This window comes from Dendrobium catenatum, unplaced genomic scaffold (assembly GCF_001605985.2).
Source record: "Dendrobium catenatum unplaced genomic scaffold, ASM160598v2 fragScaff_scaffold_847, whole genome shotgun sequence".
Classification (NCBI taxonomy): domain Eukaryota; kingdom Viridiplantae; phylum Streptophyta; class Magnoliopsida; order Asparagales; family Orchidaceae; genus Dendrobium; species Dendrobium catenatum.
In genome coordinates, this window is record NW_021319309.1 from 4,927,599 (window position 1) to 4,946,193 (window position 18,595).

At 38.3% G+C, this 18,595-nt stretch overlaps 1 protein-coding gene across 1 annotated transcript in view; it reads left to right on the plus strand.

Moving 5' to 3' along the window:
• LOC110107862 (probable glucomannan 4-beta-mannosyltransferase 11) overlaps window positions 1-17,984 on the plus strand; it is a 28,013-nt gene extending 10,029 nt beyond the window's left edge. Inside the window, exons 4-9 of the mRNA XM_020838292.2 lie at window positions 10,938-11,048; window positions 15,859-15,995; window positions 16,468-16,581; window positions 16,792-16,991; window positions 17,102-17,302; window positions 17,475-17,984. Coding sequence (XP_020693951.1) covers window positions 10,938-11,048; window positions 15,859-15,995; window positions 16,468-16,581; window positions 16,792-16,991; window positions 17,102-17,302; window positions 17,475-17,637 — 926 coding nt within the window. The 3' untranslated portion in view covers window positions 17,638-17,984. The remainder of the gene's footprint in view (window positions 1-10,937; window positions 11,049-15,858; window positions 15,996-16,467; window positions 16,582-16,791; window positions 16,992-17,101; window positions 17,303-17,474) is intronic.
• The last annotated feature ends 611 nt before the right edge of the window (window positions 17,985-18,595 follow it).

The window sequence follows — 18,595 nt, forward strand, 5'->3', positions numbered from 1 at the left end:
GCTTCCGCCCCTCTTGTTTGCCCGCCTCCTGTATACGTGAACTGCTCCCTCCTGGACCAATTCGGCCTGCTCTTGCGCCTGTGCCAGTCTAACATTACTTACCTCTCTCCCAAAGACTCACCTTGCCATCAAGGTGAAATGAAGGAAATTGCTGCTTCACCCTCTCATATGGTTCCCACATAGCGTCAAAGTCGGGTAGGCCCCACCATTTAATCAACACTTCTTTGTTCCTTCCTTTTTCTGATCTCACCCCTTTTAGCTCCAATGGTTCCAACGCCACTTCCAACTCCTCCATCAGTGTCACCGGTAACTCTGCACTAATTGCATGTTCCCCCAGAGCTTTCCTCAATTGTGATACATGGAAGACTGGGTGTATTGTTGTGTTAGGGAGTAACTTCAAGCGGTACGCCACTGCTCCAATCTTCTTCAAAATCTCGTAGGGATCGAAGTACCTTGGGGTCAATTTCTCATTCCTCTTGTTGGCCACTGTCCTCTGTCGGTAGGGTCGCAATTTTAAGAACACCATATCCCCCACTTCGAACTGAATGTCTTTCCTATATGCATCTGCTTGCTCTTCTTGATATGTTGTGCCCTCAACAGGTGTCTCTTCAATTCCTCTAACACCTTATCCTGCTCTTCCAAATACTGCTCTACTGAAGATATTGATGTGCTTTTTTTCCCAAAATGTACCAAGTGTGGTGGGTCTCTTGCACACATCACCTTAAAAGGGGTCAATCTGAGCAGTTGAGTGGTGCAAGGTGTTATACCAATATTCAGCTCACTCCAAGCACTTGGCTCACATCCGTGGTGTTTCAGAAGCAAAACTTCTCAAGTCTCCAAGCTTCTGTTGACTACCTCCGTTTGTCTGTCCGTTTGAGGGTGGTTAGTGGTGATTCTCTTAAGAATTGTACACTGCAACCGAGCAGCTCCCTCCAAAACTGATAGAGAAACACCTTATCTCGGATAGAGACTATCGACTCTGGAATCCTGTGCAATCTAACCACTTCTCTGATGAATGCTATAGCTACTGTGATTGGTGTGAGGATGTTGTAAGGGAATAAATGCACATATTTACTCATCCTGTCAACCACCACCATATTCACTTTGAATCCCTCAGATCATGGGAGACCATCAATGAAATCCAAGGGCACTTCTTCCCATACCCTATTTGGAAGTGCTACGGGTTGTAGTAACCCCTTAGAGCCATAGTCATGTACTTATTTCTCTTGCACCCTCACACCTTGCCACCATCTCCTCCACGTCCTTATGCATACCTTTCCAATATAATTCAACAATCAATATTCTGTAAGTCTTCTGTATCTTGGAATGGCCTCGAACTGCTCTCCTGTGGAACTCCTGTAGCAGGTGGGTAATATGACTGGAGGTTTGTGGTATCACAAATCTCCCTTGGCACAATAGTCTCTCTCTTTCGAGGGAGTAGCCTAAGTGGCTGCTCCTATCCTTTAGTAAATCCCTCCAAACTTCCTTAGCTCCTCATCCTGCACACTTTCTTCCTTGATAGCCCCTAAGCTACCATTAGGAGTACAAAAATGGCCATCTCCTAGAGCTCTCCCCCACACCTAAATAAGGTGTAAGCTGCCTTATTCTCCAATCCTAGTCTATATTGGATCTCAAAATCGCATCCCAATAGTTTGGACAACCACCTATAATATTCCTTAGTCACAATTTTCTACTCTAGCAGATATTTCAAGCTCCTCTGATCTTTCCTGACGATGAAATGTCGACCCAACAGATATGGACGTCACTTTTGATGGCTAACATAATGGCCATCAAAACTTGACTGAAGTGGGATATGAGTCTATGATTATGCATAAGCACTGCCCTTAACCCATATCTTGATGCATCTGTCTCCACCACAATGGTCTGGCTGAAATCTGGTAGAGCCAAAATTGGTACTGTGGTCATGACCTTTTCTGTCTCTCAAAAGCCTGGGTAGCCCCCTCTTCCCACAAGAAGCTATCACTTCTTTAATTGCTCTGTCAAAGGCCAGAATATGTTTTTGTAACCCTTCACGAACCTTCGGTAATAACCCGTCAAACCTTGGAAGCCCCTCAACTCTCTCAAATTCCTAGGTAGAGGCCAGTTATGCATTGCTTCAAATTTGGGTTGCTTGACTTCCACCCCCTCCTAAAATATCACGTGCCCCAAGTACTCAACACTAGTATGTGCAAAGCTGCACTTCTTCTGGTTGGCCCTTAGCTGATGCTCTTGTAGAACTCCAAAGACCACCCTCAAATGCTCGAGATGGTCCTCTTTGGTTCCGATGTACACAAGTATGTCATCAAAGAAAATTAGAAAACTAAGACAAACCTTCGAAGTACGGAGGTACAGGCTGAACACCCTGTTCATGAAGGATTGGAAAGTTGCAGGGGTGTTTTTAAGCCCAAATGGCATCACCAAGAACTTGTAGTGACCTTCGCGTGTCCTGAGAATCATCTTCTGAATATCCTTCTCTTTCATTTTGATTTGATAGTAGCCCGACTTCAAGTCCATCTGGGAAAACATCACTGCTCTATATAGCTTGTCCAGTAGCTCATCAATTACCAGAATGTAAAACTTATCCGGCATCATCTCCTTATTCAAAGCCCTATAATTCGCACAAAACCTCCAGCTCCCATCCTTCTTCTTGACCAATAAGGCTGGACTAGAGAAAAGGACTTACAATCGGCCTGATGATCCCCGCCTCTAACATCTCCCGGATCAGCTTCTCAATCTCATCCTTCTGAATTTGGGGGTAGCGGTATGGTCATACACTAATCGGTGACACTCCTTCGTTCAAATTGATTGCATGCTCCTGCTTTCTGGGTGGCGATAAACCTTGAGGTGGATGAAAAACATCACTGGACTGCTTGATGAGTGGTTGCACTAAAAGAGGAATGTCTCCCTCTTCCCTAGTCTAACCCCCTTCCAAGCATTGCAGTTCTACCAAAAATCCTCCTCTCACCTCTTGTATGGTTTTGATCATGGGTTTGAGAGATACCCTAGCCTTGGACAGCCCTGCATCGCCTTGGATTATCATCCTCCTTATTCATACCAAATTATTGATTTTGGACTTCACATGGAAATCATGAGTCACATTTTGACACTTAATGCAACCTTCAATAAGTTTCACAATATTACACGAAAAAAATACAATGATGCATGAAGAGATGATATTGAATGCACTTCATCCCGATGGAAGAAGGATGGTAATCCAATGGAAGAAAATTCTCCCACCTGAATCCCTTGAATCGTCAACACTACTCCCCTTTCACACTCCTCTATCCATCTCCACCTTTCTTGTGCCCATCATCACCCCATATCCTTCGGTGTCCACTAATTTCACCCCCAACAGTTTTATGATTTGATTGGAGATAAAATTGTGGGTAGCCCCACTGTCGATCAACACCACCACCTCTCTGTCAGCTATCTCTCGTTTCACTTTCATGGTGTAATTCAGGATGAATCCTACCGCTGAGTTCAAAGAGACTTTCGCTGTGTCCATATGCAGCTTCTCCTCTTCCTCTTCCATGGACCCACTCTCACCTCTCTCCTCAGCTTCCTCATCATAAAAGATAGAGAGAAATTGAAGAGTTTGATCCTTACACCTATGCCCCGGTGTCTATTTGTCATCACATCTGAAGCACAATCCCTTTGTCTGCTTCTCATACAACTCCTTAGTGAGCTTCTTGAAGTTTCCCTCGAATCCCCTCCTCCAGTCTTCTCCTTTGAGGCTTTCCCCAGACCTCTTGGTGCGGGTCCCTTAGGAGCCAAAAAAGTGGTGGTCATCGTATATGATCCCCCAAGCTACTATCTCTAGCCTCCCTTTTCCAGATACTTTTGGTTCTCTACCAACTGTGCCAGCTCCATGGCCTCCCCCAAGTTACGTAGCCTCATCACTCTAATAGCTACTCTGATATTTGGTTTGAGCCCCTTTATGAAGTTCCCCTCTAGCACCGTCTCAGAATGCCGGTCTAGCCTACTAGCTAAGTACTTAAATCTATCATGATACTCTTTCATGGTCCCCTCCTTCGAAAACTTTCTAGTAAGTAGTCCTTGAAGTCCCTCCAACTTCGAATGGGTCACCTCATGTCCCTCCACTGATACCAAGTCAATGCTTTCCCTTCCAAACACAATCAGGCCGCTGTCAATTTCTCCTCCTTTGTCAACCCATTTACTGCAAAGTACCCCTCTACTTTGTAAATACATCCATGTGCGTCCTCACCCTCAAAGATGGACATCTTCAGCTTTCTCACCCTCGGGTCACCCCCATTTCCCCCGGATTCCTCAATAGCCACCCATTCCTCGAAGAAGAGGTACTCCCCAAGTGTCATGCTCTTCACTTAGGAGCTCAAACCCAAATTCCCCTCTCCTCTTTTCAAAATCAGTACCCCGGTGATCAAAATCCTCATCTATTCTCGCAAAATCAGCACCCCTTCATCCGTACTCTACACTTATCTCCTCACCAAGCATGTTTTACAAAATCTGTAGAGAAATCTCAAAGGCAAGCACTTGTAATTTAATAAGTGAAGAAAATAAACAACCCGATACAATGAATCTTCAATTCGAGAAGAAGATTCAGCTCTCCAATCTCTAGCCGATGTCTAGAATCCAAAACCCACAACAGAGATCTTAAATTTCAGATTTAATTTAAGATAATCCTAATCTTAGCAAGAAGGAAATTACTTAAAACAAATCACAAATCATTAATCCCTAAACAGCCCTAATTTTGAATTTTCCCTCATAAGCCAAAGTCTCCATTAATGTGTGGACCCCAGCCCTGATGTCGCCCCCCTTGTTTACCCGCCTCTTGTATCCTTGACCGGTTCGGCTGGCCCTTGGGCTTGGGCCGGTCTAACAGTACCATTGTGTAATATAATAAGGAGAGGTTACATTCTCTTTTTTTTTTTTTAGGCACCAAAGATTTTAAGAAGAACCTTTATGAGTGTAGGAAGAACTATTATTGAAAGCATTAACCTCGGACAATGCTACGAAAGCTTGAGGTGAAAGAGGCAGATCCTTGATCAAAACTGTGAAAGCTATAACAAGTTAACTTGTCTTTTGCGTGAAGGTTGGTGGTCAAATATATCAATGACTTTAGCAGCATGGTGCATGACTAAAGATTGTAACCTCTAGCATGCTCTATAGAGGGGATATTTATAGTGATTTCAAGTAAGTGACTTGTAACTTCATGATGATTATGCTTGGTGGAGAGAAGATAGTTGTGGCAAGTGAATTCTGGAATGCTTTGACGAGGAAGCAATGGCATTACACGCACTGATGTATGAGCGAAAGTTGTGCTTAACTTTGAATAGGTTGCATGATATGGCAATAAAAAGGTGGGGTTTGGCAATTGATGACACAAATCTCTTAGGGAATGAATGTGTGGTATGGGTCCCCTTAGCATGCTTTGCCAATGGTGATTCAAAATAAATGCGAGTACTTATTGCGCTCTGTTATGCAACAATTTTTTTGGGATAATCAATAAATACTTTTTGGAAGTTGAGTTAGAGGTGTGCTTGATAAGATCATGACTTAAGAGAGCTACTGGATGAGGCAAAGGTTAGCGAGACTACTAATAGGACTTCCTGATAGGTATCTAGGGATGGCTTTCCCAGGAGACACCCCAAGAGGGCTTCTTGAGAGGACCCATCAAAGTTTTTCTTTTGAAAAAAAGTTTCTTGCTGATAGGACACAATCAGGCTAGTGATGAGTAATTGTGATGGAAATGTGGTTGGTGAATATCGAATCAAATCTCTGGGCTAACTTTTTTTATTTATACACTTCTTGAAGATGCACTTTTACTAGTCACTACTCCCCACTTCTCTTACAAATACTAACCCAAGTCTCTTCATATTTTCCAACCTTCCATCTTAACTAAAACTAATCATGGACTATGTGGCTTAAGTTATATTTAATCTTTCCTAGTTTCTTGCTTAGTTCATATCCGAAGAAGTAATCTAGTTTTGCTAATATTATTTGCAAATATGTAGTCAAAAGGATGTGTTGTTTTGTTCTTGTTGGTTTGACTACTGCTCCGTATTTTAACTATGCTAGATATTGTGGTAGATATTGTGGTCTATGACTCTAATCTACAAACTCTCAGTTGACTATAAAAAAAAAATACAGAAAAAAAAAATTCAAAACATACCTGCCTCCAAGCGGCCCCACACCACGAAGCCAAGCAACTGTTCGCTAAATAACCGTCGCTCATCTCTTAAAAAAACGACGGGAAAAGAGCAAAGGAGGACATTTGAAATCACGCAACTCTCGCTCTGACTCCTTCGACGTTGCTGTCCGACTTCGTTGTTTTCGTAAGAGAGGTCTAGGGTTCGCCTTTCATCTTCTCTTTCTCGTCGTCGCTGTTTAGCGACGTTGCTTCGCAAGAGAGTAGGGAGCGCACGGTCGCTCCCTCGGCTCCTTGTTGCCGTTCGACTTCGTACTTCGCTCCTTCGACTCCCGTGGCTGTCCGACTCTCCTTCTCCGCCCCCCGCCGGTCGACTCCAACAGGCCGAAGACACCCGACGCCGAACCCCTCCCCCGTGCGTGACTTCGGCCTCTGACACATGCACGATCGGGCTCCCTTTCTCCTTCTCTTTGTTATAGTACATAATATATAATATATATATTATATATTATGTGCTATAACAAAGAGAAGGAGAAAGGGAGCCCGATCGTGCATGTGTCAGAGGCCGAAGTCACGCACGGGGGAGGGGGGGAGGTGATGCCGGGAGGTTGTCGAAATTTTCTTGAAAATTCTGGACTTAGCAAATTTTGGAAAAAAACATAGATCTCTAAGAAATTTTTTGAAATTGGAGAGCATTTAATTCGCCGATTAAATTAATTGATGAAATTATAATATTGAGTTGTTTGTTAATTAACTTGATAATTAATTAAACATCTACTGTGGAGATTGATAGATTTGACCGTACATTGGAGTTGTAATTATTCAGGCAACATCAATTTATAGAAGGTGTTTGATAACCTTCAGCCATAAAATTATCTAAAGAATCTAAGCATATGATATTGCATAAGTGCAAGTTGTGCAATATGGATGAACAACGTCAATGGGATCTTCAATAAAAAAAAAATTAAATTGAAACATTGCATGAAAGGGAAAAATTCTTCCACATTTAGGCAACTTCCCTTCCTCAAGTCTCTGAATTTTTCTTGCGGGTTGAAGGTAAAATAGATTTCTTGAGAATGATAAATACTTGCTTACTGCCTGAAGTTGAAAGAGTGCTCTCTTTGCTTTCTAAGCTAGGGCATCTCCAACCTAAAACTTCATTTTTCACGGCAAAGTAACGCAAAACTCCAAAATGGCACGGTGATGCTCCAATCGAACGCCATTTTAGGTGTTTTTGAGAAGGTAACGATCGCTCTCCCTTTCGCGCGTTTTTCCGGTTGAGAGCAAAAAATGGCGTAAGTGAACAGTGCGACGCACTGTTCACCTGCGATTAAATGGCGGAAATTTTCGCGTTCGGTTGGAGCGACGGAACGACTCCATACACTCGTTTAGCGTTCGGTTGGAGATGACCTAAGCTAAAAATTTTAAAATTATTCACATTGATCATATATATATATATATATATATAATTGTTGGAAACAAAAACTCACATTTTATGATAAAATGACTTTGTAATTTCATTTTTATAAACATGTTATAAGAAATCAACATCTTTACTAATCCAATGTATGTACAAGCTTTTTAAACAACAAAACTCTCCAATAATAATACAAACTCTCAACACAATCCTCACCAACTCTCCAACTCACTCAGGTCTCCCAAAATCTGTACAAACAACTCAGAAATCTTCAAACCCCTTTGCAAGCACTCTAATATTCCTCTTGTATGAGTTCCTGCAACTGCAAGCCTCAACTACTGTAACAACTGGCTACGAACACCTACAAGCAAACATATGAAGAGTCAATACATCATGAACAAATTGAATGAACGCTGATAAATCTAAGCTACTACAGGTAGAACAGAGTATTGGAAAGCAAGGAAAGCTAAGTATGAAAAAAGCTAGTAGAGTAACAGTGCTAAAAAATGGGTTGTAAGACTACTGTAGTAGGAAAGAACCTACGAGCACAGAACAACTAAAACACTAACAAAGTGTCAGAATCATAAACTCAAATCAACTCAAATAAATACGGAACAAATTTTTAAACATTGTACAAGCAACTATCCAAACAATCAAATTTAAATTATTGGGCAGTCTGATTTATTAGAATTAGGTTGTAAGACCCAACCTAGCAACTTTCGTAGGAAAGTCGTAAGCCCGACCTTAGGGGAAGTTTTAAGTAAAAATTGACCTAACTCCTAACCCCCAATTAAAACCCTCAGCTACTTCTAATAGAAGCCATAAGTCCAACATTTGAGGAAAATATTTAGGTGATAATGCAACCTTAAACCCCTCATTTGGCATCCTAGTCTATAGAGCTAGGTTGTAAGACCCAGGCTCGGGCCACTTAGCTTAAAGTGCTAGGTCGTAAGATCCATCATTAGGAAACTTCTAAGGAAGCACTAAGACCTAATCCAAATCCAATTCAAGCCAAATTTAAACTTTTGGGCATCCTAGTCTAAGGCTCATCTTTGGGCAACTCGTAAATAGAGTAATAAGTCCCAATTCCAAATTCAAATCTCGGGCTACTTTCTACGAAAGTTGTAAGTCCCAAACTAGATCTAACTACCTGGGTTACTTTCTACGAAAGCCGTAAATTCCAAACTAAACCTAAATCCCTGTGCTACTTCCTAAAGAAGCCATAAGATCTGCTCCAAACTAAATTTCTGGGTTACTTTTAAACGAAGTCATAAATCTCAAACTAAATAAATCTCTGGGTATTCTAATAGATGTAAACCCTAAAACACCTAACAAAATTAAAACCCACATCTAACCACTTCAGTCTACTCGGGATCCCTGAGAGGAGGCAACCCATGGCTGCTAATCATATTCCCTGGACACTACGATCAATGATTGTTAGTGTTGGTGGATTGGAACTACGGTATATCCGGGACGACTGAACCATGGGATCTTGATCGGATTTACCTCTATCTTTCCACAATTGAGGCTAAACACCTAAAAATTATTCATCCTTAGTCGAGAGTTCTCTCTTACGCAGTAAGAGGGGTAATTAACTATGAGTGCTTGCACTCATAGGAAGTAAGAACCTCAGATTTTTAAACCCTAATACTATACTAAGGGAAAATCTGATTAATTTTAATCTGACTTAAGGGAAATGGAATCCTATGGCTGCAAAGCGGGATTCGTGCATTCGTGCCATTTTTCTTGAGCCAACACTCTCTATATGGGCAAATGTTCCATTCAGTTCTAATTTACTCGCTGATTTTGTTTTTGGTTATGGCAAGGAATAAATGACAATGCTATGTTCATGTCTTTGGCTTTAAATATTGTGTTTTCCCAAATAATAAGTTAACCAAGATGGATATTGTCCTAGATTTGAAGCCTATGCAACTTCACAAGTATGATATATTTTGTGGAGTTGTATAGATAATATTTCTTGTGTTATTTTGTACAAAATTCAAAGTCAAAGTTCTGCTTGATTCCAATTTGTAAATTGAAAGTGGATAACGTTACTCTATTATTCAGTATGCATAGAATTAATGTGCAATGTATTTTTATTTTTGTTGTAAGAATTTATCTCTGAAATAATTACTTAACAATCTGTTTGTTTATTATATATATTTTTAATTTTTTCTTGATTGTGGTTTAAAATACAATGCAAATCATATTTAGTTTGATATGTTTGTTTTTGTTTGTTCATGTTCGATTCAAAAATAGCTCGTTAACCTTAATGTTCTATTAGCAAGTCGAATATGGACAACTTAAATAACAAATAACTATGCTAATTGCTAAAATAGAGAAACATCAAACATGAGTGAGCACTATTTAAACATAAATAATAAAAAATAATGAATCAGTCGTGAATAGAACCACTTGCATATTAACATGGTTCGTTTACACCCATAAGCACCATATTGTTTAGATGTTGAATTATGTTGATTTTGTACTTTTGAAACTCGACTCAACCGTTTCAATAAGTTGTGTGCATTTTTTTTTTCTGAAGATACAAATCTTGATTCTGTATGATAGGTTTTTGGCGTTCAATTTCTATTTTGAAGCCTAGTTGGAAGTTTTTTGTTAGGTACTTCAGGATACTACCACCAAATTGGTTGTAGTATTGGAAGAAGAACTAATGAATATGCTCATATGGAGATAATGATGGCTATACCAATTCATTTTTGGTGCTTCTTGATTTTTTGTGGGCAATTTCTTACATAAAACATTCATATTTTGACTATTTATAAAATTAAAACCGTCTTCTCTCAATTTTTTAAAATCTCACTGAAATATCAAATTTCACAATAAAATTCAAACTCATATTTTTGGCTTGTCAAACTCTCAATAGTTTGATAATGGCATGTATAAATATATGGGTTGTTTGGTAGTTTAAAAAATGATCTATATATTAGTTTTGTAAATAAGGATGATTTCAATGTTAAGTGCAATTCTTTTTTCTTTGGCTAAAACTAGTATTTTTTTTTGGTTGCTTGAAAAGTAAGGCCTTTCCAACTCTGGCCTTGAGAAACGCCACCCCACCATCTAAATGTTCCCCATTTGTCCCTTTTTTTTTTCTCATTTTTTGCTTCATCTTTCTCTGTCTCTACCTTTTATAGTCGATAATGCTTCATTTAGCAAATCATTCGCCTCGCTCTAGCAAGCTCCACATGAACTTGCACATACGATATCTTCTACGTGACACCTCTTCATGAAGCATTATCTTGAGGGCCAAACGTAAACTTGTTCTTTTCCTGAGCTTGTTCTTTAGATAGGAAGATTAAATTCATTCTTATATATGTATTTTTCAATTGACAGGAAGTTGCTGACGTGGCATTTCACGGGCGCTTTTTGCAGTGAACCCATATGAATGCCTGATGACAAGAATACAGAGGATGACACTAGATTATCATTTTAAAGTGGAGCAGGAAGCTGGCTCATCGACTTATGCATTCTTTGGATTTAATGGTAGCTGCTGCTAACCCTGGCCCATCCATTTTTTCAGATAATATATTTGTTAACAAAACTTAGTGAAGCATACTAGAAAATTAATATCTTTAAATTCGTTGTTTTTAGGAGCAATAATACCCTGTGCATTGCAAGGACAAAAGAAATTTTCTGCTTTAGAGTTCAAGAATCGTTCACTAATTTCTACTTTTGTAATGCATTAAAAATTAAACTTGGTACTTAGAAATTTTAAATCTTGATATTTATTTAGCCTAAAAGTCATAATCCAAGTTGATTTTCGGAGAAAACTGATTTTTTAAAATTATTTGGCAAAAATTAAGTTGCAACTACATCCAAATATGAATCCTTGTTCAAAGGCGCATTAATTTCTTCTGAAAAAGCCAGAGATTAATAACATCATTACCAACAGCAGTCCTTACCTCTCTCTTCTAGTCTCCACCACACTATACAAACAACTTAATCAATCCCAACCATTGAAGTGAAACCACCTCTGCTATCTTCAATAGAAACAGGGCAAAATAGTCTTTGTATGCAAATCTCATCAGGTTTACCTTTTTGTTGAAAAAAAGGATTATTTTTCCTATTATGCAGTATTTCATTTTCTGCATTTTCCTAATGCTTTAGCAATGAAAGTTATCTCCAATGTATTTCTCTTCCATTCTTTAATTTATCATGGTATTCGTGCAAAATGCCCAATTATTCTCCACAACTGCGCTACTATTATTTCCTATTACTCGATTAGATTCCTATGCAGAGATTTGGTCTACAAAGGAGAAGCTTTTACAATCTACAATCAATCATTCAGTTGAAGAATGAACTCAAATATACATTACAACGCATGGTTACTCATTAATTAGAGTTTGGTCGTTGCGCGATTCTCTTATGTATTTCTTTCCCGTTCTTTACTTTATCATGGTATTAGAGGAAAATGCCCAACATCACTCTTTTCCACAAATATCAGTGCTAGTCTTCTTGTATTTTCTTTCTAGAAAATTTCTGTGATAACTATGAATCAACCATCATCATCTACAATGCACTCTCCTGTTCCTACAAAGAACTCTCCTCTAAAACAACAATAACAACAACATCAAATCTTTATCCCACTATATGAGAGGCAGCTACATTAATCTTTTTTCTCCATTATGTTATGATAAAAGTCAAATTTTTATTTAAATCTAATAAGAAAATGTCATTTCTGACATTCTCTAATCAAGTCTTTTTAGGTCTACCTCTAGCTTTCTTAACATAGGCCAAAACTAATACATCTACTCTCCTAACCGAGTCATTGTGTGGGCTCCAAAAATTCACGCCCCGACTCCCTGTTGCTTTCGGGAGTTTTAACGGATAAGTTCCGGGGTAAATTTTGGGAAGGCAGCTTGGGTTTGAAGATAAGTCACTACCCAGAGATTTCACCCTCATTTTGCGAGGACTTTATGATCTGAGTTATGGTTTCCTATAGGCGTAAGCCCGTATAGTTAATTATCCCTCCTGACAACGGGAGAGAACTTTCGATTAAGGCTAGTCATCAAATGAATACATCATATCCTTAGATACATAATATTCAACATATAGTAGCAACATGGTTGAAATTTGATATTTAGAATAAAAACTTCACCCTCTTGCACTTAAAGCGGATAGTGGGGGAGTGGATGATGGACCTGATCTAGATCTCATAGTTTTGCCATTCCAGGCTATCGTGATCCCTGGTCTACTTAGTCAGAGGAGGTAGTTGACCTAACCTAAGAGAATGATCCTTGTCGGCAGCCATGGGTTGCGTCATCCAAGGGTACCTTGTAGACCTGGGGTGGGTATTTATCTAAGGTGATAAATTTGAATCCACCTTAGCTAACAGAAGGCATTATGCCCTATCGATTATATCCTATTGATTCATATCTCAAGGATTTGATGCCATTGGGGAGCATACAGACTCTGGTCATAATCTTAATTTAGTTATGTCATTTGGCGACAAACCACCTGGTTCAGAGTGCCCCGGTCATAACCGTTTACCTGCGATGCCATTTGTTCGAAACCGTTGGTTAGAGGACACGTGCCATGTCCTTACTGGCAAGAGATGATTTAGAATGAATCTTACTGATATTCTCGGCCAGACATTAGCCTTTCGTGAGCTGAAGTAATTTTCAAATTTACCTACCTCGACAAATTGTTGCGGAGAGTTGATGAATTTCACTTTAAGTGTTTTGGTTGAATTTCAATTTTAAACGTTTTGAATTTTTTGTAATTTTTTTTTTATTTTATAAGCATTTGAGTAGCATTTGGAATATTTAGTTGACCCCTTCGGTTGAGATTTTTCATCAACACAGTTATCATCGAGGTAATGATGTCATTTAAAAATATTTGTATTTTGTAAAAGTTTGAGGGTATTTTGAATATTTGATCCCCTTCGGTTGACATAAACATTCAACACGGCCATTATTGGGGTACTTATGGGCAATTGTATTTATCGGTTGAACCTTGTCGACTCTGTCTACCTGTCGACAGATGATCGGGTTTGTCTTTGGCTTTTATGTTCTGTTGGTGAATTTTTCTTTTTGAAGTCTTTGAAGGCCTAACATGATATGTAAAACGAATATTCTGGTTAACGCCATAATCATATATTCACTTGGTAGCTCGAGCCGTGTCGACTCCTATTGATCCACATTAAAGGATAGGAGTTGAACATGAGTTCATTTATTGACCCGCGCAGGTTGGATCAATTACCTCCTCTTAGTAAGTAAACAAGGGACCACAATAGCCTGGAACGACGGAACCATGAGATCTTGATTGGGCTCTTCGTCATTCCCCCAATCTCCAATTTTAAGTTTATGGTGATAAACTTTAAGTCTCAAACTTTAAAATTCATATCCAAAATTCAAACCCTAAAATTGTTGTTATTATATGCTGGATTTACAACCTATGCGACCTCTTTAACAACTAGCCTTAATCAAAAGTTCTCTCTTATTATCAAGAGGGGTAATTAATTATAGGGGCTTGAGCCTATAGGAAACCAGAACTCAGATCATAAAGTCTTCGTAAAATGGGGGGGGGGGATATCTCGGTAGTGTTTATCTAAACCCCAATATGCCTTCTGAAAATTCACCCGGAACATAAGCTCATTAAAACTCTTCGTCGTAATATAAACAAACAAGAAAAGAGACTGGTACGGATAGGTCGGGGAAGCTCGTCGAATTTTCGGAGCCCATAAGACCTATTTGTGATGCTTTATATAGGATATGTCGAAGTGTTGGGCAAAGTGAACTACTTGGGCCAGGTATTGATAAAACACTTCATACCATTCAACAGCATAGACCGCCCTTTCAGGATTCTCTATGTCAGAGATCCACCTAATGACTAAAAAGTTTTGAGTAACGAATCAAAGGGTGTAGTCGATAGGGCATGAAGCGTTTTATTAACTAAGGCAACTCAAATTTTTCTCGTTAGACAAATATACATCTCATGTCTATAAGACATCCTTTGACGAAGCAATCATGGTTGCCGACAATGGTTCTTCAGTCAGGTCGAGTTGACCACTTCATCTAACAAAGTATATTATGTACTATGATCAACCTTGTTTGACAAAACTACGAGATATTGATGAGGTTCGCTATCATTCCCCCACCATCTATTTTAATGCAAAGTGATAAAATTCAAAGTTTACATTAAGTTTTTTGTAACTATACACTTAGTATTTAGTTTCTATCAAACAACTAGTCTTAATTAAAAGTGTTCTCTCATTATTGGAAGAGGTAATTAACCATAGGGATTGTGCTTATGGGAAACCTGGAACCAGATCTTTAAGAGCAAGGTGGTAAATTTCAAATTCTATATTAAATTTGTGGCTAGTATACACTCGGTATTTATTGTCTATCTATTGACTAGCCTTAATCAAAAGTGTGGTCTCGTTATTAGTAGATATAATTAAATATAGGGGTTCATGCCTATGGGAAACTTGAAATCAAATCTTAAAATCTTGTAAAATGAGGGCAAAATCTCTAAATAGTTTCTTATCTCAAACTTAATCTGCCTTTCAAAAATTTGAACCATAACATTTTGTTAAAATCTCTCATACAGAGAGGGCAGGAGTGCAAATTTTCTGAGTACACAGCTATTGTCTTCCTAATTAATCGTTTACCCTTTCAAAGAACCGATATTTTTTCTCCATATCAATGGCTCTATATTAAACCACCCCAATACTCACATCTCAAGGGGTTTGGTTGTAAGTGTAATCCTTGGTTATAATCTCATTCCCTCGATAAATTAGCCCATAGATCTATCTTTTGTATCTTCAATGGCTATGCTTCCTCTCACAATGGCTACAAATGCTGCAATCCAGTCATGAGCAGAGTTTTCACCTCTTGTGATGTTAAATATGATATGCAATGCTTATTATGGTCCCTATTTCTAGTATAACTACTGAGCATCTGATTCCACCACCCTTCAATTTTTTGTTCTCCTTCTCACTCTGCAATACTCTCACAAAGAAGACGACTTCTAATCCCAATTTAGTCTTTTCTACCTCTTCTTTGACGCATTATATGATTACAAGATCAAAATCGGGATATATTTTGCCCATATTTGAATTTTCCACGTAAATCTTGTGTTCGTTTGTGTTTTGCAAATCATGATTTACTATTTCTCTTTGTATTTGGTTCATCGTTCCCTAACAGATGACTATTCCTATTGTGCTTTAGTTCATCTTCTACATTTTTCCTAATGCTTAAGCAATTAAAGTTATCTTCCCTGTATTTCTCATGTGCTTAGTTTTCTTAAGAGATAACCATTGTCTTTTCAAAATTGCTTTTTGTCTTTGCAGGTACTGGAGGGGTCTGGCGAATATCAGCCATCAAAGACGCTGGAGGTTGGAATGATCGAACTACAGTAGAGGACATGGATTTGGCTGTCCGAGCAAGTCTGCAAGGTTGGAAGTTCGTGTACGTTGGTGATCTCAAGGTATTGGATTTATTTGTTGCTTTGAAGGTTATTAGTCTGTCATTTTTTAATACGTTTACCTAACTCATGTAATTGTGCTTAAACGTGGTTTTTATTGGAAGATTGCAGCTATGTCTCATATCCAATCGAGTGCGGGTGCAATGAAGCACCATTCGCATATTGCTATTGCATTCACTGCATAATATTTGAATTTTTATGCTGCATATGAAAAATTGTGGTGCTAGAAAAATTGGCATCTCTAGCCTTCTCTTATATTAAATTTATTGTCTTGGCAAGAAGTCAGTAAATTTAATGAGAGATTTAGGCCAAGTCAAATTAAATATTGAAAGTCCTCGATTGTTTAAGAGGAGAAAACATTTATAGGACTGATTATCTGAGTTTCTTCTTGCTCTCATATAATTCTCTAAAGTTCTATCAGTTTGTAACATTGTGGGCTCAAAATACTCAATGTTGTTAATTTTGTGATCATTAGGTCAAAAGTGAACTACCTAGTTCTTTTAGTGCATATCGTCACCAGCAGCATCGCTGGACGTGTGGGGCCGCAAATCTCTTGAGAAAATCAGTCTTTGAGATTTGGATGACAAAGGTGAAGCCTCTGCATTTAGAAAAATTAATTTGTGCGGACTTCGAATGTCGTCCGGAGACCAATCAGAATACGCCACATCACCTTTGTGTTCGATACCGTTGATGTGGCACATTCTGGTTGGTCTCCGCACAGAATAATTTCTCTTGCGTTTAAGCGTTCTCTGTTTGTATATTGCCACAAGGAATTTGAGCTTGTCCTCTGTCTTAGCAGGACGTATCTTTATGGAAGAAGCTTTATCTTCTATATAGCTTTTTGTTCGTGCGGAAGGTTGTGGCGCATATTGTCACCTTTACACTCTACTGTGCTGTCATTCCTGCGTCTGTCTTTATTCCAGAAATTAGCATTCCTGCATGGGCAGTAGTCTACATTCCAACGACAATTACCTTTCTCAATGCAATCAGAAACTTTAGGTTTGCAAATTTCACAGATTATTCATGGTTTCTCTTTTCTTAGTGCCTTATTTTTACTCTTTTTTTTTTTGGATCTCAATACGTCATATTTTTTCTCCTCTTTTGTGCAGCTCTATACATGTAATACCCTTTTGGATTCTTTTTGAAAATGTTATGGCTATGCATCGTGTGAAAGCCACCATCGTTGGTCTATGTGAAGGTGACAGTGCAAATGAATGGGTTGTTACAGAGAAGCTTGGTGGTACAATAAGGGAAAAACTTTTGCCTGACGCCACTTTAATTGAAAAAGCTTCCCCAAAGTTCAGTCACAGGTAGGCCAGATTTATAAGACAGATAGTTTCATGCTTCGTTTGAGACAGCTTTCTTCCTGCTTCTTAAAGCAATTTTTTAGTACAAAAATTTTAATTTAGTAAGAAAACCGTCCCAAACGAAGCCTCATTTGTCATTTATATAATTGATTTCATATAAACTTTGTATTCTCAGGTTTTACTTTGCAGAACTTGGATTTGCTGTCTTTCTCTTCTTATGTGCAAGCTATGATCTGACCTATGGAGAGGATTACTACTTCATATACATCTATCTACAGTCTATTGCATTTTTTATTGTGGGTTTAGGTTATGTTGGAACTTTCATCTCCAGTTTCTAGCTTCCAAGTTATCATTTTCTGCCATTGTATTAGTTTTAAGCTCATTTGTTGGTCTGAAATATATGTAATTCCACTTGAGGATAGAAGTTCTATCCACGTAAAAAAGGAAAAATAAAGAGAAGATGTCAGGGAACATTGGACATCTTCACAGTTCTTGACCTAAAAGTTTGATAGGCTATAGAACGGCCATACTTTTTGGAGGCCTTAAATGCCACTGAAGGCACATTTAGATTATTTATTTATTGAAATGCCTTCTGTTCTTGTGTATTAAATGTACCTCGCCTGTCTATGATTAGTGAAATTTGCTATGCATTTTTTATGGATTAGAAACTATTTGAAATTGGCTATTAACTGTTTGAAATTGGAGAAATTATTCTGTGCAGAGCTGGACGTAGCTCTACGTCCGAAGGTGAATCAGGTGAAGCCACGTTAGTGGTACCGACAGTACTGAGCCGTGGTATACAACAATACGGTGATGTGGCACATTTTGGTTGGTCTCCGAACGATGTTCGGCTTTGTTGGCTATCATGCATTATTCAAACTCATCATTCATCTCCTATACATTGATCAAAGAAGCCAACGGTTAGTCTAACGATTATTTGGACAAGTACATTAATTTGTCCTTCTATAGGGTTTATTTTTATCAGTCAAATAACATATCGTTACATGATAATCATAGCATTTCTTTTCATGTCATAACATTTTTCAAAATTAAGGAACATTTGAATTTTGTTTAAATAATACATTGATAATTTCTAGTTAAGTCATAATAACTACTCAACATCCTAAGTCAAATTTTATTCTTCAAAAAATTTCTTTTTAAATATTCAATAATTTTGTCATCTTAATATATATATATATATATAATTAAATAATATTATTTTAATACCTAATTAGATATGTCCTTCAAAATCTTATTTTTTTTAATCTTTCTTCACTTCATTTTCCCACATAATGT